The sequence below is a fragment of the Rhinoraja longicauda genome, chromosome 40 (genome assembly GCF_053455715.1).
Source record: "Rhinoraja longicauda isolate Sanriku21f chromosome 40, sRhiLon1.1, whole genome shotgun sequence".
NCBI lineage: Eukaryota > Metazoa > Chordata > Chondrichthyes > Rajiformes > Arhynchobatidae > Rhinoraja > Rhinoraja longicauda.
This window is the reverse complement of record NC_135992.1, coordinates 15903719-15929010: the sequence shown is the minus strand read 5'-3', so window position 1 is coordinate 15929010 and position 25292 is coordinate 15903719. Positions and strand designations below refer to the sequence as shown.

At 51.6% G+C, this 25292-nt stretch overlaps 1 protein-coding gene across 2 annotated transcripts in view; it reads left to right on the top strand.

Annotated features, from left to right (window-relative positions):
* The first annotated feature begins 6932 nt into the window (after nucleotides 1-6932).
* mybpc2a (myosin binding protein Ca) overlaps nucleotides 6933-25292 on the top strand; it is a 56371-nt gene continuing 38011 nt past the window's right edge. Inside the window, exons 1-7 of one of the 2 annotated variants that reach the window (XM_078430701.1) lie at nucleotides 6971-7028; nucleotides 12804-13067; nucleotides 15020-15052; nucleotides 16225-16254; nucleotides 19974-20054; nucleotides 22350-22498; nucleotides 25089-25206. In XM_078430701.1, coding sequence (XP_078286827.1) covers nucleotides 7007-7028; nucleotides 12804-13067; nucleotides 15020-15052; nucleotides 16225-16254; nucleotides 19974-20054; nucleotides 22350-22498; nucleotides 25089-25206 — 697 coding nt within the window. In that variant the 5' untranslated portion in view covers nucleotides 6971-7006. Of the gene's footprint in view, nucleotides 7029-12803; nucleotides 13068-15019; nucleotides 15053-16224; nucleotides 16255-19973; nucleotides 20055-22349; nucleotides 22499-25088; nucleotides 25207-25292 lie in introns of both variants that reach the window. The other variant, XM_078430702.1, reaches the window with a different exon arrangement.

Genomic DNA, 25292 nt, shown 5'->3' with positions numbered 1-25292 from the left:
CTGGTCTGGTCACTGGGCTCTGGTCACTGGTCGCTGGTCTCTGGTCACTGGTCACTGGGCTCTGGTCACCAGTCACCAGTCACCGGTCTCTGGTCTCTGGTCACTGGTCTCTGGTCAGTGGTCACTGGTCTGGTCACTGGACTCTGGTCGCTGGTCTCTGGTCACTGGGCTCTGGATACTGGTCACTGGGCTCTGGTCACTGGTCACTGGACTCTGGACTCTGGTCACTGGACTCTGGACTCTGGTCACTGGACTCTGGTCACTGGGCTCTGGATACTGGTCACTGGGCTCTGGTCACTGGTCAGTGGACTCTGGTCACAGGTCACTGGTGGCAGATCAATGGCACCCCACGTCAGGGTCTCCAGTGGGGCTGGTCAGTCACGGCCAATGGAAAATACGTGCAGGAAAGAACTGCAGATGCTGGTTTACACCGAAGATGGACACTAAAAGCTGGAGTAACTCAGCGGGTCAGGCAGCATCTCTGGAGAGAAAGAATGGGTGACATTTCGGGTCGAGGCCCTTCTTCAGACATCCTCTGGACCCTCTCCAGAGCCAACACACCCTTCCTCAGATATGGGGCCCCAACTTTGCTCACAGTGTTCCAAATGCGTCCTGGCCAGCATTACCTAGAGATTGCCCGAGGTGGTGGATGGGGTACAATGAGACCACCGATCGGCCCTGCATGTTGGTCAACTCTTCTTTCTTCTGCGGGTCACTGGGTCTTGGCTGACCCTCACAACATTTCCATTCCCACACTTCTTTCTCTGCAGCCTATCCATGCTCACATGCACGTGAAGTCCCATCCTGGCGTTGGACAGGGTCCAGAGGATTTGGGGTTAACGTGCGATGAGCTCTTGCCTGTACTCGCTGGTGTTCGAAGGATGAAGGGGAATCATTGAAACCCACTGAATAGTGAGCGGCCTGGATAGAGTGGATGTGGAGAGGGGTGTTTCCACTAGTGGAGAGTCTAGGACCAGAGGGCACAGCCTCAGAATTAAAGGACGTTCCTTTAGAAAGGAGATGAGGAGGAATTTCTTTAGTCAGAAGGTGGTGAATCTGTGGGATTCATGGTTACAGACTGGTGGAGGCCAGGTTTATTGGGTGTTTTAAATGTAGAGATTGAAAAATTCATGGTTAGAATGGGCTTCAAGGGTTATGGGGAGAAGGCAGGAGAATGGGGTTGAGCAAATTTGCAAATTTGCCGATGATACAAAGCTGGGTGGTAGTGTGAGCTGTGAGGAAGATGCTATGAGGTTGCAGGGTGACTTGGACAGGTTGTGTGAGTGGGCGGATGCGTGGCAGATGCAGTTTAATGTGGATAAGTGTGAGGTTATCCACTTTGGTGGTAAGAATAGGAAGGCAGAGTATTATCTGAATGGTGTCAAGTTAGGAAAAGGGGACGTACAACGAGATCTGGGTGTCCTAGTGCATCAGTCACTGAAAGGAAGCATGCAGGTACAGCAGGCAGTGAAGAAAGCCAGTGGAATGTTGGCCCTTCATAACAAGAGGAGTTGAGTATAGGAGCAAAGAGGTCCTTCTGCAGTTGTACAGGGCCCTAGTGAGACCACACCTGGAGTACTGTGTGCAGTTTTGGTCTCCAAATTTGAGGAAGGATATTCTTGCTATTGAGGGTGTGCAGTGTAGGTTAATTGAATGGCGGTGCTGGCTCAAAGGGCCGAATGGCCTACTCCTGCACCTATTGTCTATTGTCTATTGAGAGGGAAAAACAGATCAGCCGTGATCGAAAGGTGGAGCTGAGTCGATGGGGCCGAATGGCTGAAGTCTTCTATCTCTTATGGTCACTCTGCAGGTTCAGCTGCCAAGAGCAGAGCATTTCCCACACTGTGGAACGAGCTGCCGGAGGAGGTAGTTGAGGCAGGGACTATCGCCACTTGTGAGAAACATTTAGACAGGGACATGGATGGGGCGGGTTTAGAGGAATATGGACCAAACACGGCCAGGTGGGACTAGTGTAGCTGGGGCATGTTGGCTTGAGTGGGCAAGATGGGCCGAAGGGCCTGTTTCCACGCTGCGTTACCCAATGACTAGAAGGAGATACGTCCAGTCACATTGCTTCCTGCAGCGCATCAGGAATGATCAGAAATAACGCTGTGGGAAAGTTCCGGAGGCCAAGGTGCCGTCAGTAATTCCCCACGTGACAGGTAATTTGTGCAGCTGTTAGTTGAGGGAGGAAAGTTGGCCGGGACAGGAGGAAAATCGGCAGTATTGATCGCAGGCTGACAGCTAATCCAGAGATAAACCCAGGAGCCCAGAGGCTCCAGCTCTTTGATGCAGAGCAGCCACAGGTTAACGCAACATGTACGGGTGCCTCAGTAACGCAGCGGGTAGAGCTGATGCCTCACAGCGCCAGAGACCTGGGTTCAATCCCGACCTCTCTGTGTGGAGTTTGCACGTTCTCCCCGTGACCGCGTGGGTTTCCTCCGGGTGCTCCGGTTTCCTCCCACATCCCAAAGACGCGCGGGTTTGTGGGTTAATTGGCCCTAATGTGTTGGGAGTTGGTGGGAAAGCGGAATAACATAGAACCGGCGTGAACAGGTGTTTAGTTTTGTTTAGAGATACAATATGTAAACAGGCCCTTCGGCCCACCGAGTCCACGCTGACCATCGGTCACCTGTACACTAACGACGTCCTGGTGAACATTCATGAATCCAACACTCGCTAATGAAGGAATTACTGTCGTGATCTTGGAATGGACAATGCGTTCATCAGCTTGACATCAAAAGCAGCCAGTAATGTGGACAGCTCACATCGAGAAAGCAGAGGTGACCCGAAATGTCACCTATCCATGTTCTCCACAGATGCTGCTTGACCCGCTGAGTTACTCCAGCACTCTGTGAAACGTCACCTATCCATGTTCTCCACAGATGCTGCCTGACCCGCTGAGTTACTCCAGCACTCTGTGAAACGTCACCTATCCGTGTTCTCCACAGATGCTGCCTGACCCGCTGAGTTACTCCAGCACTCTGTGAAACATCACCTATCCATGTTCTCCACAGATGCTGCCTGACCCGCTGAGTTACTCCAGTACTTTACAGTTCAGTTTATTGTCCCGTGTACCGAGGTACAGTGAAAAGCTTTTGCTGCGTGCTAACCAGTCAGCGGAAAGACAATACATGATTACAATCGAGCCGTTACAGTGTACAGATACAGGACAAGGGAATAACGTTTAGTGCAAGGTAAAGCCAACACAGTCCGATCAAGGATAGTCCGAGGGTCACCAATGAGGTAGATAGTAGTTTGGCACTTCTCTCTGGCTGTGCATTAACCAGCGTTTGCAGTTCCATGTTTCTAGCATTGAATAAGCCAGTGTCTCTTGAGTATAGAGGGATAAAGGATGATCTTGTTATGAGGTCTGATCTGATTAAAGTATTTAATCAGATGGAAACAGAGAATAATGATCTCATTAATAGTGGGGAATTTCAGCTTGCATATATATTCTGGATAATTCCATGAGGTAATTGTGTAAATCTTTCCCAATGCGGGTGAAATCAATTTTAAATCTTCACACTGTGATGGATGGATGATAGTCATAGGATCGAGTCATAGAATGACAGTATGGAAACAGGCCCTTCGGCCCAATTTGCCCACACCGGCCAACATGCCCCATCTACACTAGTCCTACCTGCCTGCGTTTGGCCCATATCCCTCCAAACCTGTCCTATCCCTGTACTTGTCTAAATGCTTTTTAAATATTGGGATAGTCCCTGCCTCAACTACCTCCTCTGGCGGCTTGTTCCATACACCCACCACCCTCTGTGTGGAAAAATGGAATTCACACTGGAATTTAGATCGATGAGAGGAGATCTTATCGAAACATATATGATTATTAAGGGGTTGGACATGTTAGAGGCAGGAAACATGTTCCCAATGTTGGGGGAGTCCAGAACAAGGGGCCACAGTTTAAGAATAAGGGGTAGGCCATTTAGAACTGAGATGAGGAAAAACTTTTTCAGTCAGAGAGTTGTGAATCTGTGGAATTCTCTGCCTCAGAAGGCAGTGGAGGCCAATTCTCTGAATGCATTCAAGAGAGAGCTGGATAGAGCTCTTAAAGATAGAGGAGTCAGGGGGTATGGGGAGAAGGCAGGAACGGGGTACTGATTGAGAATGATCAGCCATGATCACATTGAATGGAGGTGCTGGCTCGAAGGGCTGAATGGCCTCCTCCTGCACCTATTGTCTATTGAAAAGTTACCCCTCAGGTTCCTATATTTTCCCCTTCACCTTAAACCGATGTCCTAGATTCCCCTACTCTGGGCAAGAGACTCTGTCCATCTACCCGATCTATTCCTCTCATGATTTTATACACCTCTTTTAGATCTCCCCTCATCCTCCTGCGCTCCAAGGAGTAGAGTCCCAGCCTGCTCAACCTCTCCCTGTAGCTCACACCCTCTAGTCCTGGCAACATCCTCATAAATCTTCTCTGTGGCCTTTCCAGCTTGACAACATCTTTCCTACAACACGGTGCCCAGAACGGAACACAATACTCCAAATCTGTGGAATTCTCTGCCTCAGAGGGCAGTGGAGGCCAAGTCTCTGAATGCATTCAAGAGAGAGCTAGATAGAGCTCTTAAGGATAGCGGAGTCAGGGGGTATGGGGAGAAGGCAGGAACGGGGTACTGATTGAGAATGATCAGCCATGATCACATTGAATGGCGGTGCTGGCTCGAAGGGCCGAATGGCCTCCTCCTGCACCTATTGTCTATAAATGCGGCCTCACCAGCATCTTATACAACTGCAACGTGACCTCCCAACATCTACACTCCATACTCTGCCAAAAGCCTATTTGACCGCCTGATCCACCTGCGACTCGACCTACAGTAGTTGAGAGCAGGGACAATAACAATGTTTAGCAGAAGCTTGGACAGGGGCTGGGATAGGACAGGGCACAGTTTGGGGATGGGACAGGGGTAGGGTTGGGACAGGGCACAGTTTGGGGATGGGACAGGGGTGGGGATGGGACAGGGGTGGGGATGGGACAGGGATAGGGATGGGGACAGGGGTGGGGATGGGACAGGGCACAGTTTGGGGATGGGACAGGGGTGGGGATGGGACAGGGGTGGGGATGGGACAGGGGTAGGGTTGGGACAGGGCACAGTTTGGGGATGGGGACAGGGGTGGGGATGGGACAGGGCACAGTTTGGGGATGGGACAGGGGTAGGGATGGGACAGGGGTGGGGATGGGACAGGGGTAGGGATGGGACAGGGGTGGGGATGGGACAGGGGTAGGGATGGGACAGGGGTGGGGATGGGACAAGGGTAGGGATGGGACAGGGCACAGTTTGGGGATGGGACAGGGGTGGGGATGGGACAGGGGTAGGGATGGGACAGGGCACAGTTTGGGGATGGGACAGGGGTAGGGATGGGACAGGGCACAGTTTGGGGATGGGACAGGGGTAGGGATGGGACAGGGCACAGTTTGGGGATGGGACAGGGGTGGGGATGGGACAGGGGTAGGGATGGGACAGGGGTAGGGATGGGACAGGGCACAGTTTGGGGATGGGACAGGGGTGGGGATGGGACAGGGGTAGGGATGGGACAGGGCACAGTTTGGGGATGGGACAGGGGTAGGGATGGGACAGGGCACAGTTTTCTCTCCTTATTTTGCGTGGTGATCCTCAGGAGTTTGGAGCAGGTTGTTCACCAGGTTTGCTTTATAAGGGTGGATGTTGGTCCGGGAATGAAGCTATAATGTTGCAGGCGGCAGCGTCTGTCTGACCATCCCCACCCTCCATCCCCACCCTCCATCCCCACCCTCCATCCCCACCCTCCATCCCCACCCTCCATCCCCACCCTCCATCCCCACCCTCCATCCCCACCCTCCATCCCCACCCTCCATCCCCACCCTCCATCCCCACCCTCCATCCCCACCCTCTCCCTCTCCTCGTTACCTCTCTTCCTTCCCCTTATCCACCATCTCCCTGCATCAATCTCCCCATTCTCCATCACTCGCCTCCCCCCCACCCTCTCTCCCCCTCTCCCCCCTCTCTCCCCTCCCCCCCTCTCCCCCCTCTCTCCTCTCTCTCCCCCTCTCTCCCCCTCTCCCCCCTCTCTCCCCTCCCCCCTCTCCCCCCTCTCTCCCCTCCCCCCTCTCCCCCCTCTCTCCCCTCCCCCCCTCTCCCCCCTCTCTCCTCTCTCTCCCTCTCCCCCTCTTTCCCCTCCCCCCCCTCTCCCCTCCCCCCTCTCCCCTCCCCCCTCTCCCCCCTCTCCCCCCTCTCCCCCTCTCCCCCCCTCTCTCCCCTCCCCCCTCTCCCCCCTCTCTCCTCTCTCTCCCCCTCTCTCTCCCCTCCCCCCCTCTCTCCCTCTCCCCCCTCTCTCCCCCTCTCTCCCCTCTCCCCCTCTCTCCCCTCCCCCCCTCTCCCCCCTCTCTCCCCTCCCCCCCTCTCCCCTCCCCCCCTCTCCCCCCTCTCCCCCCTCTCCCCCTCTCCCCCCCTCTCCCCTCCCCCCCTCTCCCCTCCCCCCCTCTCTCCCCTCTCCCCCTCTCTCCCCTCCCCCCCTCTCCCCCCTCTCCCCCTCTCTCCCCCTCTCCCCCCTCTCCTCTCTCTCCCCTCCCCCCTCTCCCCCTCTCTCCCCTCCCCCCCTCTCTCCCTCTCCCCCCTCTCCCCCCTCTCTCCCCCTCTCCCCCCCTCTCCCCCTCTCCCCCCTCTCCCCCTCTCTCCCTCTCCCCCTCTCTCCCCCCTCTCTCCCCTCTCCCCCTCTCTCCCTCCCCCCCTCTCTCCTCTCCCCCTCTCTCCCCCCTCTCTCCCCCTCCCCCTCTCCCCCTCTCTCCCCCTCTCCCCCCTCTCTCCCCTCCCCCCTCTCCCCCTCTCTCCCCCCTCTCCCCCTCTCTCCCCCTCTCCCCCTCTCTCCCCCCTCCCCTCTGGCCGTTTCCCAGGGGAGGAGCGGCCGCCCCGGGGGGAGGTGTCAGTGGCTCGGATCGTCCCTCCGCCCGGCAGCGCCTTATCTCCGGGCACCTCAGCCCCAGCGGGTCGTGTAGAACAGCGGAGACATGCCGGAGCCCAAGAAACCAGGTAGGAGCCCAGTCTACCCCCAACCCCATCCCCCCCTGAACCCCAGTCTAACCCCAACCCCAGTCTAACCCCAACCCCAGTCTACCCCCAACCCCATCTCCCCCTGAACTCCAGTCTACCCCCATCCTCAGTCTACCCCCAACCCCAGTCTACCCCCAACCCCAGTCTACCCCCATCCTCAGTCTACCCCCAACCCCAGTCTACCCCCATCCTCAGTCTACCCCCAACCCCAGTCTACCCCCATCCTCAGTCTACCCCCAACCCCAGTCTACCCCCAACCCCAGTCTACCCCCAACCTCAGTCTACCCCCAACCCCAGTCTACCCCCAACCCCAGTCTACCCCCAACCTCAGTCTACCCCCAACCTCAGTCTACCCCCAACCTCAGTCTACCCCCAACCCCAGTCTACCCCCAACCCCAGTCTACCCCCATCCTCAGTCTACCCCCAACCCCAGTCTACCCCCAACCTCAGTCTACCCCCAACCCCAGTCTACCCCCAACCCCAGTCTACCCCCAACCTCAGTCTACCCCCAACCTCAGTCTACCCCCAACCTCAGTCTACCCCCAACCCAGTCTACCCCCAACCCCAGTCTACCCCCAACCTCAGTCTACCCCCAACCTCAGTCTACCCCCAACCTCAGTCTACCCCCAACCCCAGTCTACCCCCAACCCCAGTCTACCCCCAACCTCAGTCTACCCCCAACCCCAGTCTACCCCCAACCCCAGTCTACCCCCAACCCCAGTCTACCCCCAACCCCAGTCTACCCCCAACCTCAGTCTACCCCCAACCCCAGTCTACCCCCAACCCCAGTCTACCCCCAACCCCAGTCTACCCCCAACCCCCATCTCCCCCCAACCCCAGTCTACCCCCAACCCCAGTCTACCCCCAACCCCAGTCTACACCCAACCCCAGTCTACCCCCAAACCCCAATCTCCTCCCAACCTCACTCTACCCCCAACCCCAGTCTACCCCCCCCAACCCCAGTCTATCCTCAACCCCAGTCTACACCCAAACCCAGTCTACCCCCGACCCCATCTCCCCCCAACCCCACTCTCCCCCCAAAACCCCACTCTACCCCCAACCCCACTCCCCAACCTCAGTCTCCCACCAACCCCAGTCCCCAAACCCCAATCTCCCCCAACCTCAGTCTCCCCCCAACCCCAGTCTATCCTCAACCCCAGTCTACCCCCAACCCCATCTTCCCCTGAACCCCACTCTCCCCCCAACCCCCACTCTCCCCCCAACCCCGTCACTCCCCGGGACCCCAGTCCGCTGGGCCTTGCCCCAATGCCGAGCGGGGCGGGCAGCTGCTGATGTGTGGGTGCCCATTGCCTCCGTCACCAGCTCAGTGACACGGACACTCCGTGTCCATCAGCTGTTTGCAACGCTGCTGTGTTTACACCTGCGGAAAGTAAAACTGCTTTATGAAATGTCATAGTTTGTTAAACTCAAAACGTTGGAGGTCTCATCTTGGAGTTGACCCTTGCAGTTCCTCCAGGGGCTGTAGTTTGCGGGGTCGGGAGGAGTGGGCGCAGTTTGCCCCCCTTAGTTTGCACCAGTGGTTTTTCCAAGTTGGGAAGTGGTTCTTTGTGAGGATTTTTTAATGAGGGTGAGTGTTGGGATGGGAATGGGGCTATAATGTTGGAGGCTGCTTAGATTAGGTTAGATTAGACAATAGACAATAGACAATAGGTGCAGGAGGAGGCCATTCAGCCCCTCGAGCCAGCACCGCCATTCAATGTGATCATGGCTGATCATTCTCAATCAGTACCCCGTTCCTGCCTTCTCCCCATACCCCCTGACTCCGCTATCCTTAAGAGCTCTATCTAGCTCTCTCTTGAATGCATTCAGAGAATTGGCCTCCACTGCCTTCTGAGGCAGAGAATTCCACAGATTCACAACTCTCTGACTGAAAAAGTTTTTCCTCATCTCAGTTCTAAATGGCCGACCCTTTTTTCTTAAACTGTGTGGCCCCTGGTTCTGGACTCCCCCAACATTGGGAACATGTTTCCTGCCTCTAACGTGTCCAACCCCTTAATAATCTTATACGCTTCGATAAAATCTCCTCTCATCCTTTAGATTAGATTAGATTAGACTAGATTAGATTAGATTAGATTAGATTAGATTAGATTAGATTAGATTAGATTAGATTAGATTAGATTAGATTAGATTAGATTAGATGTGAGATCCTTAGATCTTTGCAGCTTCTGAGGGTCTTGTTCTGTCTGGTTAAATTCTGAGAAGTGAAACAGTCTTGAAAGCTCGCACCACCAGACTCGAGGAAAAGCTTCTTCCCCTCTGTTATCAGGCTTCTGAACGGCCGTTCCATAGGCTAGGGCACTGTCCGATTCACCTCTACCCCATTGCGGACATTGGACTTTGTCTGTGGAACTGATGCGCTATAACGCTGCAAGGTTGTGGCACGGTGGCGCAGCGGGTAGAGCTGTTGCATCACAGCGCCAGAGACCCGGGTTCCATCCCAACTACGGGTGCTGTCTGTACGGAGTTTGTACGTTCAATGTGTGTGTGTATATATGTATGTATCTATGTTTCTATGTTTCTCCCTATGTGTATGTATATTTATGTATGTACATGTGTGCATACATACATACACACACACACGCACACACAACCCTTTTCACCTTTATTATATTTACAGTGCACAATGTTCACACATTGTGTTGTGCTGCTGTAAGTAAGGATATCGCTGTTCTATCTGGGACACACGACAACGCAACACACTTGGCTCTTGCATGAAACACCACAGTTAGTTTACCACTTTAGCTTGAGGGATGGCAGGCACTTTAGCTTGAGGGATGGTGTGCGAGGGGTTAACGATGGCAGTGGGACATCAAGTCTGGAGATTGGGTCGAGCGAGCTGTAAATATCGCTGGCGCTAGAAGGTGCCTTAAAACGGCAGTCGGATTATTTTGGTCCTGGTGCTGGGTTTCACCAGAGACTTGTGCAGAGTTCCGTTGCATTTTATGGAGGCTGCCTGTCTCAATACCTCCTCAGGTGGCTATTAAATCTTTCCCCCCTCACCTTGAACCCATGTCCTCTGGTTCTCGAATCCCGAACTTGGGAATCAGACTCTGCGCATCCACCCGATCTATTCCACTCAATGTTTCACCAGCTCCATAAGACCATCTATAAGATTCCTGGAGCACAGGGATTTTATTCCCTGCACTCCAGGGAATAAAATCCAAGCCTGTCCAACCTCTCCCTGTAGCTCAGGCTCAGGCCCTCGAGTCATTAGGTGACCGGCGGTAGGAGCAGAATTAGACCATTCGGCCCATCGAGTCTGCTCCGCCATTCAGTCATGGCTGATCTATCTCTCCCTCCTAACCCCATCCCCCCACCTTCTCCCCATAACCCCTGACAACTGAGTCGTGACAACATCCTCGTACATCAGAAGAAGGGTCTCATCGCCCATTCCTTCTCTCCAGTTCCTCCAACATTTTGTGTCTATCCTTGTACATCTTCTCGTGTACCACGCATGGTTTTATCCACCTCTGACAGTGATTTCAAAGACATTCTGGAAAGGCCCTCTGTTTTGCAAGTTTCCTCTGCGTTTCAAAATTCTTATGCACATGTTCCCCGAGTCCTGTGCTGATTATGGACATGTAAAGGTTCACTGGTGCTGTGTTGAATGTCGTTGCTCTATAATTAACGCTGAAGGGGCCATATTGCTATCATTTGCTTCAATCATCTAACCATCTGTTTGGAACAGTTTCCAGAAGTTTCCAGAAAGTTAATTGGACACCGGGCGATGTCCAGTTTGGAACTGCTCGTACATCCATGTTTCCCATCTGCGTTGTAACCAGTGATGGGCTGAGGGTTTTAAATAGCTAGGCCTGGCACAGTGCCAGAGGAGCAGGGTGCTGAGAGAGACACACATGGGGGTCTCTACGAAGCACAGCCTCACCGGCGGCTGGAGTCCGTGATGCAGCGGGTAGACAATAGACAATAGACAATAGGTGCAGGAGGAGGCCATTCAGCCCTTCGAGCCAGCACCGCCATTCAATGTGATCATGGCTGATCATTCTCAATCAGTACCCCGTTCCTGCCTTCTCCCCATACCCCCTGACTCCGCTATCCTTAAGAGCTCTATCTAGCTCTCTCTTGAATGCATTTAGAGAATTGGCCTCCACTGCCTTCTGAGGCAGAGAATTCCACAGATTCACAACTCTCTAAATGAAAAAGTTTTTCCTCATCTCCGTTCTAAATGGCCTACCCCTTATTCTTAAACTGTGTCCCCTTGTTCTGGACTCCCCCAACATTGGGAACATGTTTCCTGCCTCTAACGTGTCCAACCCCTTAATAATCTTATACGTTTCGATAAGATCTCCTCTCATTCTTCTAAATTCCGGTGTATACAAGCCTAGTCGCTCCAGTCTTTCAACATATGACAGTCCCGCCATTCCAGGAATTAACCTAGTAAACCTACGCTGCACGCCCTCAATAGCAAGAATATCCTTCCTATAATTTGGAGACCAAAACTGCACACAGTACTCCAGGTGCGGTCTCACTAGGGCCCTGTACAACTGCACACAGTACTCCAGGTGCGGTCTCACTAGGGCCCTGTACAACTGCAGAAGGACCTCTTTGCTCCTATACTCAACTCCTCTTGTTATGAAGGCCAACATTCCATTGGCTTTCTTCACTGCCTGCTGGTAGGGCCGCTGCCTCCCAGTGCCGGGGAGCCGGGTTCCATCCTGACCTCTGGCGCTGTCTGTCTGTGTGGAGTTTGCACGTTCTCCCTGTGACCGACCGGGTGGGTTTCCTCTGGGTGCTCCGATTTCCTCCCAAATATATGCGGTTGGCTGCTGTGAACTGGCCTCTCGTGTGCGGGCGAGGGGCAGGGTCTGGGGGGTTTCATGGGACTGTGGGGAGAGGAAATTGTGAAAGTGTTTGAGTAAATAGGCACTTGATGGTCAGTAGTGACCCAGTTGGGCCGAAGGGCCTGTTTCCGTGCTCTATCGCTCTCTGCTTAGTTCAGTTTAGTTCGGTTGAGTTTAGTATAGAGATACTGCGCGCAAACAGGCCCTTCGGCCCACCGAGTCCGCGCCGACCAGCGATCCCCACACACTAACATGACCCGACACACTCTAGGGACACTTTACAATTTTACCTAAACCAATTAACCTACAAACCTGTACGTCTTTGGAGTGTGGAAGGAAACCGGAGCAAACCCATGCAGTCATAGAAACGTAGAAAATAGGTGCAGGAGGAGGCCATTCAGCCCTTCGAGCCAGTACCGCCATTCATTGTGATCATGGCTGATCGTCCACAATCAGTAACCCGTGCCTGCCTTCTCCCCATATCCCTTGATTCCGCTAGCCCCTAGAGCTCTATCTAACTCTCTCTTAAATCCATGGCTCTATCTAACTCTCTTTTAAATTAAAGTCACGGGGAGAACGTGCAAACTCCACACAGGCAGCGCCCGTAGTCAAGGTTATACCGGTGTCTCGGGCACTGTGAGGCAGCAGTTCTACCCGCTGCTCCACCCGTTGTTGCTGGTGATGATTCCACAGATGCAGGAGTGAATTGGTACGAAATTTCGTCCAAAAAACTTGTTTTTCGGATGACAAATAAAGATAAAGATATCCTGAGATGGGTTGGGATCCTGGAAGCCATTGACGTTCTCGTGCTGGGGATGGTGAGCCCATCACGTACCCAGGTTGATGCCACCTGTCCTTCTTTGCCACCTGCTCTGCCCACCTCCTCCCCTGCCCTTGAGTCCTAACACCGTCCGTTCCATGTGTCTTTGAGCAGCCGGCTTCACCACGAAGCCCCAGAGCCAGGCGGGAGTGCCGGGGGGCAAGGCGGAGTTCGTGGCTGAGGTGGACAAGCCCAACGTCAAGGTGAAATGGCAGAAGGAAGGCAAGGACCTCCCGGCCGGTCCCAAGTACACCATCAAGGCTGAGGGCAAGAAACACACGCTGGTCATCAACGACCTGAACAAGCAGGACGCCTCGGCCTACATGGCTGTGGTCGGAACCACCAAGGAAAAGTTCGATCTGGAAGTGAAGGAACCTGGTGGGTAACAGCTGACGGCTCGGCTGGTAGCGGGTGGTGAATCTGCGGAAATCTGGAGGCAAAATCAGTGGAGATATTTAGGGCAGAGATAGATCCTACTGATTGTGGATGATCGGCCATGATCACAATGAATGGCGGTGCTGGCTCGAAGGGCCAGATGGCCTCCTCCTGCATCTATGTTTCTATGTTTCTACAGATAGATTCTTGATTAGTACAAGAATGGAGAAGGCAGGAGAATGGGGTTTGGGAAGGAGAGATAGATCAGCCATGACCGAATGGCGGAGTAGACTTGATGGGCCGAATGGCCTCATTCTGCTCCTATCACTTATGACCTTGTGAACTCCGCCTGACATGTCCACCAGAGAGAAGTCACACGGCACAGAAACAGGCCCTTCGGCCCAACCCGTCCATACTAACCAACGAGCCCCATCTAAGCTAGTGCCATTTGCCCGCATGTGACCCATATCCATGTACCCGTCCAATTGTGTTCATAAGGTCATAAATGATAGAGGTAGAATTAGGCCATTCGGCCCATCAGGTCTACTCTGCCATTCGATCACGGCTGGTCTATCTCTCCCTCCTAACCCCATTCTCCCGCCTTCTCCCCATAACCCCTGAAACCCGCACTAATCAATGTGTTTTAAATGCCGTTATCATCCCTGCTTCAACTACCTCCTCTGGCAGCTCGTTCCATACACCCACCACCCTCTGTGTGAGAAGGTTGTCCCTCAGATTCCTGTTAACTCTTGCCTCTCCCTCCTCAACGCTGTGCCCTCTGACTAAAACAAATTCCTCCTCATCCCCTTTCTAAAGGTGTATCCCTTTACACCGAGGCTTCTGGTCCAAGACTCCCCCATGAGGGAACTAAGGTGTTGTTGTTGTTGAAACGTCAGACCTCTTCATCAACACCGAGACCCTCCGGGTAGCTCTACGATTGTAAGCGTGAGCTGTTCGTAGGTTCGAGGAGCAGAATTAGGCCATTCGGCCCATCGGGTCTACTCCGCCATTCAATCATGGCTGATCTATCTCTCCCTCCCAACCCCATTCTCCTGCCATCTCCCATTAACCCCCGACACCCGCACTGATCAAGAAGGGGAGTTTTGCACTTTAGGAGGTGTAATTTGGGAGACTCTGTGCATTCACTCTGCCTATTCCCCTCATGACTTTATACACTGGTGTAAGATCCCCCCCCCCCCCCACCCTCCTGCGCTCCAAGGTGTAAGGTGTTCCCAATGTTGGGGGAGTCCAGAACAAGGGGCCACAGTTTAAGAATAAGGGGTCGGCCATTTAGAACTGAGATGAGGAAAAACTTTTTCAGTCAGAGAGTTGTGAATCTGTGGAATTCTCTGCCTCAGAAGGCAGTGGAGGCCAATTCTCTGAATGCATTCAAGAGAGAGCTGGATAGAGCTCTTAAGGATAGCGGAGTCAGGGGGTATGGGGAGAAGGCAGGAACGGGGTACTGATTGAGAATGATCAGCCATGATCACATTGAATGGTGGTGCTGGCTCGAAGGGCTGAATGGCCTCCTCCTGCACCTATTGTCTATTGTCTATTGTCTATCGCCCCCCATCCTCCTGCGCTCCCAGGTGTAAAGTCCCCCACCCTCCACTCCCAGGTGTAAAGTCCCCCACCCTCCACTCCCAGGTGTAAGATCCCCCCATCCTCCTGCTCTCCCAGGTGTAAAGTCTCCCACCCTCCTGCGCTCCCAGGTGTAAAGTCCCCCACCCTCCACTCCCAGGTGTAAAGTCCCCCACCCTCCACTCCCAGGTGTAAGATCCCCCCATCCTCATGCGCTCCCAGGTGTAAAGTCTCCCACCCTCCTGCGCTCCCAGGTGTAAAGTCCTAGCCTGCCCCATCCTCTCCGTACAGCGCTGGCCCTTGGGTGCGGGCAACATCTCTGCACCTCTCCCTCTGAGCGCCCCCTGATCTGTGCTCCTGTCTTTCCTTTCCAGAAAAGGCCAAGCCTCAGCTCGAACAAGCTCCAGGTGAGGAACTTATCTTTCTGACCCGTTTTTGATGGAAACAAAGTACGTCACCCGGATTTGTTCTCTGGATCGTGACAATGGGAGGCTTTGGGGATCAGGGTAGTCACCACATGTTGAAACAAGGAACGAGCAGGTGCTGCTTTACAAAACAAGACCCAGAGTGCTGGAGTAACTCAGCGGGTCAGGCAGCGTCTGTGGAGAACATGGATAGGTGACGTTTTGGGTCGTGACTCTTCTTCAGACTACTGGAAGGGTCCCAAATCGAAACGTCACCTATCCATGTTCTCCACAGATGCTGCCTGACCCGCTGAGTTACTCCAGCACTCTGTGAAACGTCACCTATCCATGTTCTCCACAGATGCTGCCTGACCCGCTGAGTTACTCCAGCACTCTGTGAAATGTCACCTATCCATGTTCTCCACAGATGCTGCCTGACCCGCTGAGTTACTCCAGCACTCTGTGAAACGTCACCTATCCATGTTCTCCACAGATGCTGCCTGACCCGCTGAGTTACTCCAGCACTCTGTGAAACGTCACCTATCCATGTTCTCCACAGATGCTGCCTGACCCGCTGAGTTACTCCATTCCACCATTCTACATTTCCTTATCAGCATCTGCTTTGATCTGTCATTTTCACACCTTCTAGCCTCCCTCTCTCCTGACTCTCAGTCTGAAGAAGGGTCTTGACCCATTCCTTCTCTTCAGAGATGCTGCCTGACCTGCTGAGTTACTCCAGCACTCTGTATATTTTTCTTGGTGCAAAGCAGCACCTGCAGTTCCTTGTTTCTTCGTGGTACCAAGTGCATTGTCTACGGTTCCTGTGGGCATTTGGTTAGGGACCCGTTTCTAGTGCTGGAGTCTGGTTTTTGTTGATTGATAAATTGGCTTGGTAAATGTAAAAATGATCGCTAATGTGTGTAGGGGTAGTGTTAGTGTTGGGGGATCGCGGGTCGGTACAGACTCGGTGGGCCGAAGGGCCTGTTTCTGCGCTGTATCTTGAAACTAAACTAAGCTAATAATCGTTTAATTTTTCCACCCTCTTCCAACCAATGAAATCAACCTCCCAGTCACCTGGGGATAGTTGATAAAATTGTCTTCCTTGGATGTTTCTTGAGTTTTTATTGCTCTGTGATTGTTGTTAATGCTTTCCCTTTTTTTTCTTGAACCTGCAGAACAGGGTCAGGCGGAACTTCCCGAAGATGGTAAGTGTTTGGATTTAATTAGTCGTCTCAAGAACGGGCAGAGAATGGTGGAGCAAAGACGGGGCCTTTCTGCCCATCGAGTCCGTGCAAGCCCTTCAAAACATATCGGGCTAAATATGATGAACGTTTGTCGGCACTGGGCCTGTACTCACTGGAGTTTAGAAGGATGAAGGGGAACCTCATTGAAACTTACCAAATAGTGAAAGGCCTGGATAGAGTGGATGTGGAGAGGATGTTTCCACAAGTGGGAGAGTCTAGGACCAGAGGGCACAGCCTCAGAATTAAAGGATGCACCTTTAGAAAGGAGATGAGATGGAATTTCTTTAGCCAGGGGGCGGTGAATCTGTGGGATTCTTTGCCACAGACGGCTGTGGAGGCCACAAGTCAGTGGACATCTTGAAGGCAGAGATTGATAGATTCTTGATTAGTACGGGTGTTGGGGGTTATGGGGAGAAGGCAGGAGAATGGGATTGAGAGGGAGAGATAGATCAGCCATGATTGAATGGTGGAGTAGACTTGATGGGCTGAATGGCCTAATTCTGTTCCTAGAAAGTATAAAACATCTCCGCCTTGTCACACCTTTTATCATCTTTCAATTGTACATCCAGTTGTTGCTTTAACCTGTGGGCGGGTCCAGAATTGATCATGTATGCGGTAGAGTTGCTGCTTTACAGCGAATGCAGCGCCGGAGACTCAGGTTCGATCCTGACTACGGGTGCTGCACTGTAAGGAGTTTGTACGTTCTCCCCGTGACCTGCGTGGGTTTTCTCCGAGATCTTCGGTTTCCTCCCACACTCCAAAGACGTACAGGTATGTAGGTTAATTGGCTTGGTAAATGTAAAAATTGTCCCTAGTGGGTGTAGGATAGTGTTAATGTACGGGGATCGCTGGGCGGCACGGACTTGGAGGGCCGAAAAGGCCTGTTTCCGGCTGTATGTATATATGATATGATGATATGAAGTAATTTGAGGAGGAAGCTCGTTCTATACACCCACCACCCTTTGTGTGAAAGAGTTACCTCTCAGGTTCCTATTAAATCTTTCCCCCTTCACCTTAAACCTCTGTCCTCTGGTCCTCGATTCCCCTGCTCTGGGCAAGAGACTCTGTGCATCTACCCGATCTATTCCTCTCATGATTTTCTACACTTCTATAAGATCACCCCTCATCCTCCTGCGCTCCAAGGAATAGAGTCCCAGCCTGCTCAACCTCTCCCTGTAGCCCAGGCCCTCGAGTCCTAGCAACATCTTCTCTGCACCTTTTCCAACTTGGAGGCAGGGTTGTCGTGTAGTAGGCAGATGTCATCCCCCACAACCCCCCTTATCCTCCTCCTCCTCCCCCCTCCCTCCCTAGGAGATAGATTTAAACTTAAAAACGTGAATAACTTAAAAAATATAACACCGATTTCAATGAAACTTCTTCCATTAGCACCAAAGGAACGATGTTGAGCAAGGTGGGCCTAACATTGTCGCGCTACCGTGTACCGTCTTGGCTGTAGTTCAGGAACACACAAACAAACTAACGAGAGTTTTAGTATAGAGATCTTACCCTATTTCACTCAACACTACAGTAGCCTTACACTGAAGTCCTTTACCTTTTGAAAGATGACTACTGTAGCAGGCCAGTACAATCTCCTGCAAGGTTTGCAAATAGGTTTCACTAATCCTCCTACCACACTCCATTGATATTCTGAAACGATATCATGTTTAAATTTAAAAAAAATCAGGAGTGATATTGTTGAACCCTCGGTTAAATTTGATAGGACTTGGGGAAGCTTTATTCAATATTTTCACACGATATAAGTTGTTCCCCCTCCAGCCGTTATAATCATCATATCATATCATATCATATATATACAGCCGGAAACAGGCCTTTTCGGCCCTCCATGTCCGTGCCGCCCAGTGATCCCCGTACATTAACACTATCCTACACCCACTAGGGACAATTTTTACATTTACCCAGCCAATTAACCTACATACCTGTACGTCTTTGGAGTGTGGGAGGAAACCGAAGATCTCGGAGAAAACCCACGCAGGTCACGGGGAGAACGTACAAACTCCTTACAGTGTAGCACCCGTAGTCAGGATCGAACCTGAGTCTCCGGCGCTGCATTCGCTGTAAAGCAGCAACTCTACCGCTGCGCTACCGTGCCGCCCCAGTTTTACCTTTATTTGGTGGAACAGATTTGACAACAAACAGGGGTCTAAACTGTTGACATTTTGTTTGCAGCCCAGATTCTGTTTTGTTTTGTTTTTTTTGTCATTTGCTTATTTTAGTTTAGGGGGTTATTTATTTTTTTTCTTTCTTTTTTCTTTTTATCTTTTTTTAAATATATGAAGAAAGACTGGATAGACTGGGCTGGTACTCGCTGGAATTTAGAAGACTGAGGGGGGATATTATTGAAACATATAAAATTCTTAAGGGGTTGGACAGGCTAGATGCGGGAAGATTGTTCCCGATGTTGGGGAAGTCCAGAACCAGGGGTCACAGCTTAAGGATAAGGGGGAAGTCTTTTAGGACCGAGATGAGAAAACATTTCTTCACACAGAGAGTGGTGAGTCTGTGGAATTCTCTGCCACAGAAGGTAGTTGAGGCCAGTTCATTGGCTATATTTAAGAGGTAGTTAGATGTGGCCCTTGTGGCTAAAGGGATCAGGGGGTATGGAGAGAAGGCAGGTACGGGATACTGAGTTGGATGATCAGCCATGATCATATTGAATGGCGGTGCAGGCTCGAAGGGCCGAATGGCCTACTCCTGCACCTATTTTCTATGTTTCTATATAAGTTCTCTTTTAACCTTTTATCTATAATTACATAGAGACTGGGAGGTCTATACCCAATATGTATTTTGACACTGGATTTATATTTAGGTTATGTTTGTTGTTAATGTAATCCTGAACCCTATGTTTCAATATCACTTATCAATTTTTTGAAATTTAATAAGAAAGATTTGAAAAGAAAGAAAGATTTCACTGTGAATTAAGGCAGGGAGAGAGGTATTTAAAGCCCGGCCCAGTGCTCAAGTCTTTCTGACAATTGCTATGACTCTGTTATCAGTTTGCTTCCAAGCGTAAATAGAGAGGACGGGTGTAGATTTGTACAGAAGGTCGGTTATGGTTCAATCTCGCTGCATAATACCCTATCAGTCAGGGACCGTGTTGGCCGCTGCTCATTGCCATTCGCATCTGGAGGGCAAGTATATCCATAATCTTTCAATTTACATTTAAATAGACTTTGTCAGCTGTGATTCGTGTATGGCGTTGTGGGGGAATGAGAGATGGGACTGAGCGAAATGGTTGCCAACTGTCCCGTATTAGCCGGGACATCCCGTATTTTGAGCTAAATTAGATTGTCCCTTATGGGGACCGCCCTTGTCCTGTGTTAGTAGGGTTGCCAACTTCCTCGCTCCCAAATAAATACGGGACAAAGGGTGGTGTCACCGCCCCGCGCCCCACGTGACCTCACCCAGCCAGCGGCCACGTGCTCCCGCTCCACCAATGGCGGCCGCCATTGGTGGAGCGGGAGCGCGTGGTCGCTGGCTGGGTGAGGGCGGTGATGTCACCCTTTGTCCCGTATTTGGGAGCGAGGAAGTTGGCGACCCCTACTACGAGCGGTCTGGAGCACGCCCTCATAGAACATACTCTGATATTGAGCTGGCTGCGTTGGTTGGTTAGATGGATCCGCAGCGTGATCCTGACCTCGGTCGCTGTTTGTTGTCCACAGAAGCCATGGCAGACCAGGCCCACCAGGAACTCACCGGCCTCTTCATCCTGAAACCCGAAGCCATGATGTGCGTGAAAATGGGTGAGTGTGAGCGCAAGGTGGGGTCAGCGTATGCTAGGGGGTCCGAGCCTCTAGCGGGGCACGGGGGGGCAATCTGTAGGGACCCCTCTCCAAATCATCAGATCATAAGGCCAGAAGCGATAGGAGTAGAATCAGGCCATTCAGCCCATTGAGTCTTCTCCGCCACTCAGCCCATCGAGTCTACCCCGCCATTCAGCCCATCGAGCCTACTCCACCATTCGAGAGAGAAGAGAGAGAGACAAGAGTGTTTTAATGTCGTGTGTCCCAGATAGAACAATGTCATTCTCACTTGCAGCAGCACAACACAATGTGTGAACATGGTACACTGTAAACAATACCATAAACGAGAGAGAAACAAATCCAGTGTGTATACATACACACATCCAGAAGTACACACACACACACATATATATATATATATATATATAAACACATACTCAAAACAAACAATGGTAGTGTGAACATGAAACATATAAGATTATATGATCTTATTGAAACATATAAGATTATTAAGGGGTTGGACACGCTAGAGGCAGGAAACATGTTCCCAATGTTGGGGGAGTCCAAAACCAGGGGCCACAGTTTAAGACCATTTAAGGCCATTTCGAACAGAGATGAGGAAAAACGTTTTCAGTCAGAGAGTTGTAAACCTGTGGAATTCTCTGCCTCAGAAGGCAGTGGAGGCCAATTCTCTGAATGCATTCAAGAGAGAGCTAGATAGAGCTCTTAAGGATAGCGGAGTCAGGGGGTATGGGGAGAAGGCAGGAATGGAGTACTGATTGTGAATGATCAGCCATGATCACATTGAATGGCGGTGCTGGCCCGAAGGGCTGAATGGCCTCCTCCTGCACCTATTTATTGTCTATAATAATAATAATAATAATAATAATAATATTAGTCTATTGTAGATCAGAGCTTATTGCAGGGTTTAACAGCCTGATGGCTGTAGGGAAGAAGGCAATCACAGCTGATCTATCTAACTCTCCCTCCTAACCCCACTCTCCTGCCTTCTGCCGATAACTCCTGACACCCGCACTGTTCCCCACAGTTTAGTTTAGTTCATTATTGTCACGTGTACTGAGTGAGGTACAGTGTAAAGCTTTCTTGTTGCGTGTTGACCAGTCAGTGGAAGGTCAAGCCCAGTAATGTCCATGCGCTCGGCCTTAGCGATCAGCGCTCCTGAGAAGCTGCCCGACCCACTGAGTTACTCCAGCACTTTGTAATTGCACTTTGCAGTTCCTTTCTAATACTTATTCCACTATCTTAGCCAGAACTTCTGGTTATCTCTGTTGTCATGGAAACAGCCCAAAGACCCTTCTGACACAAGGGCGTCATGGTGGCACAGCGGGTAGAGCTGCTGCCTCACAGCGCCAGAGACCCGGGTTCCATCCTGACCACGGGCGCTGTCTGTACGGAGTTTGTACGTTCTTCACGTGGGTTTTCTCCGGGAGCTCTGGTTTCCTCCCACACTCCAAAGGCGTGCGGGTTTGTAGGTTAACGTGCGGGCATCGCTGGGCGGCGCGGACTCGGTGGGCCGAAGGGCCTGTTTCCGCCATGTATCTCCAAACTAAACCAAGCACAAAGTGTCCTACAGAGCTGTCTGCTGAGTACCCATTATCTTTTCACAGTTCCATTCTCAGCTCCTAGTTTCTACTCCCACGGCGTTCACAGATCATTACCCAGCCCCACGCATGGTCACATCCTGATGAATTTCAAAAGACACTTGGACAGATAAATGGATGGGAATGCTTTAGAGGGCGATGAGCCGAATGTTGGCCTGGTATGTCAACTTGGCCGGAATGGACACGGTGGGCCGAAGGGCCTGTTTCCATGCTGTCTGGCTCCATGACTCTATGTCTATTTACATTGAACACGCCATCCATTCGCCTGTCCCATGCTAGTTATCATTAACCCCGTGACCACCAGAGGAAGATGGGAAGATGTGGGATGAACACTGGAAGGTTAACGACAGAGTTGTGGATGGGAATGTTTGGAGGTGGATAAGGGTTGCACGGTGGCGCAGCGGGTGGAGCTGCTGCCTCAGGCTGCATCTGTGGAGAACATGGATGGGTGACGTTTCACAGAGTGCTGGAGTAACTCAGCGGGTCAGGCAGCATCTGTGGAGAACATGGATGGGTGACGTTTCACATGGTTGATTTGGTCTGAAGAAGGGTCCAGACCTGACACGTCACCTGTCCATGTTCTCCAGAGATGCTGCCTGAGCCGCTGAGTTACTCCAGCACTCTGTGTCTGGACTAGGGGACTGGTGACTGAGAGATTGTCTTTGGTCGGCAGGGGAGGCCCTCACTCTGATCGCCAAGGTGGACGCGTCGACTCTGGTGAAGAAGCCGAGTATCAAGTGGATCAAGGGCAAGTGGCTGGATCTGAAGAGCAAGGCGGGCAGCGTATTCCAGTTCAAGGAGCAGTTCGACAGCAAGACCAAGGTGAGACACAGATGCCTCGGGTCATGGGAGGGGATGGCAGGGCACCTTATAGAAACATATCGAATTCTTAAGGAATTGGACAGGCTAGATGCAGGAAAAATGTTCCCCATGTTGGGGGAGTCCAGAACAGTTTAAGAATAAGGGGTAGGCCATGTGTCCAGCACAGTGGCACAGCGGTAGAGTTGCTGCCTTACAGCGAATGCAGCGCCGGAGACACAGGTTCGATCCTGACTACGGGTGCCGTCTGTACGGAGTTTGTACGTTCTCCCCGTGACCTGCGTGGGTTTTCTCCGAGATCTTCGGTTTCCTCCCACACTCCAAAGACGTACAGGTATGTAGGTTAATTGGCTGGGTAAAATGTAGAAATTGTCCCTAGTGTGTGTAGGATAGTGTTAATGTGCAGGGATCGCTGGTCAGCACGGACCCGGTGGGCCGAAGGGCCTGTTTCCACGCTGTATCTCTAAACTAAATAAACTAAACTAAACTAAAAATTTAGGACTGAGATAAGGAAAAGGTTTTTCACTCAGAGAGTTGTGAATCTTTGGAACTCTCTGCCACAGAAGGCAGTGGAGGCCAATTCACTGGAAGTTTTCAAGAGAGAGTTAAATTTAGCTCTTCGGGCTAACGGAATCAAGGAAATGGGGAGAAGGCAGGAACGGGGTACTGATTTTGGATGATCAGCCATGATCATATTGAATGGTGGTGCTGGCTCGAAGGGCTGAATGGCCTACTCCTGCACCTATGTTCAATGTTTCTACATTTCTATAAGATCATAAGTGACAGGAGCAGATTTAGGCCATTCGGTCCATCAAGTCTACTCCGTCATTCTATCAAAGCCAATCTATCTCTCCCTCCTAACCCCATTCTCCTGCCTTCTCCCCATAACCTCTGACACCCGTACTGATTAAGAATCTATCTATCTCTGCCTTAAATATATCCACTGACTTGGCCTCCACAGCCTTCTGCGGCAAAGAATTGTTCTGCCCCCCGAAACTGTGCCGCCCAGCGATCCCCGCACACTAACACTATCCTACACACACTCAGGACAATGTTACATTCACACCAAGCCAATTAACTGACAAGCCTGTCCGTCTTTGGAGTGTGGGAGGAAACCGAAGATCTCGTTGAAAACCCACGCAGGTCACGGGGAGAACGTACAAACTCCGTACAGCCAGCACCCATAGGTCAGGATCGAACCCGGGACTCCGGCGCTGTGAGGCAGCAGCTCTACCCGCTGCGCTACCATGCCGTGTGAGGTTCGGGGACCAGGGTGGGGAAGGGTTGGCTGGCTGGTGATCGCTGTGGGGGGGGGGGGGGGGGAACGGGGGATGGAGGGTCAGCTCAGTTTGGTTTATTGTCACGTGTACCGAGGTACAGGGAAAAGCTATTGTTGCGTGCTAACAACAGACAATACATGATTACAATCGATCCATCAACAGTGTACAGATGCATGATAAGGGAATAACGTTTAGTGCAAGGTAAAGCCAGCAAAGTTCTTGGTTCTTGGTTGCTATTGAGGGCGTGCAGCGTAGGTTTACTAGGTTAATTCCCGGAATGGCGGGACTGTCATATGTTGAAAGACTGGAGCGACTAGGCTTCTATACACTGGAATTTAGAAAGATGTGAGGAGATCTTATCGAAACGTATAAGATTATTAAGGGGTTGGACACGTTAGAGGCAGGAAACATGTTCCCAATGTTGGGGGAGTCCAGAACAAGGGGCCACAGTTTAAGAATAAGGGGTAGGCCATTTAGAACTGAAATGAGGGAAAACGTTTTCAGTCAGAGAGTTGTGAATCTGTGGAATTCTCTGCCTCAGAAGGCAGTGGAGGCCAATTCTCTGAATGCATTCAAGAGAGAGCTAGATAGAGCTCTTAAGGATAGCGGAGTCAGGGGGTATGGGGAGAAGGCAGGAACGGGGTACTGATTGAGAATGATCAGCCATGATCACATTAAATGGCGGTGCTGGTTCGAAGGGCCGAATGGCCTCCTCCTGCACCTATTGTCTATTGTCTATTGGTTCTTGGTCCTCCAAGATATTCCAAATGGAATTTAAATTGGAGGTTTAAACTGGAGCGGAGTATGGACTTAACCTAGAAGGGCTTGGAGAAGAAGATCTGCCTTAAATGTAGTTTCGTCTGGTTGAGTAACTACAGTAGGGTGAAGACTAGTCCATGCTTTAATTGTGCGACGGAAGAATGAATGAAGAATGAATGAAGAATGAATGAAGAATGAAAGTCCGGTCAAGGGTAGTGCGAGGGTCACCAATAAGGTAGACAGTAGTTCAAGAAGTATAAGAAAATAACTGCAGATGCTGGTACAAATCAAAGGTATTTATTCACAAAATGCTGGAGTAACTCATCTGGTCAGGCAGCATCTCAGGAGAGAAGGAATGGGCGACGTTTCAGGTTGAGACCCTTGGGTCTCGACCCGAAACGTCACCCATTCCTTCTCTCCCGAGATGCTGCCTGACCGGCTGAGTTACTCCAGCATTTTGTGAATAGACAGTAGTACAGGACTGCTCACTGGTTGTGAGAGGGTGATGGTTGGTGAGGTGCAGTACTGTAAGGATGAAGTGTCCCTCTTCACAGGTGTACACCTACGAGATGAATATCCTCAAGGCTGACAAGCTCACGGCAGGTGCCTACAGGTGTGAGGTTACCTCCAAGAACCAGTTTGACAGCGCAGCCTTCAACATCGACGTGGAAGGTAGGGAACGGTTTCACAGCCACTGCCTTGTGTCCTGGGGGTCAGTGAGCAGAGGGGGGGGGGGGGGGGTGGGGGAGGGGGGGGGG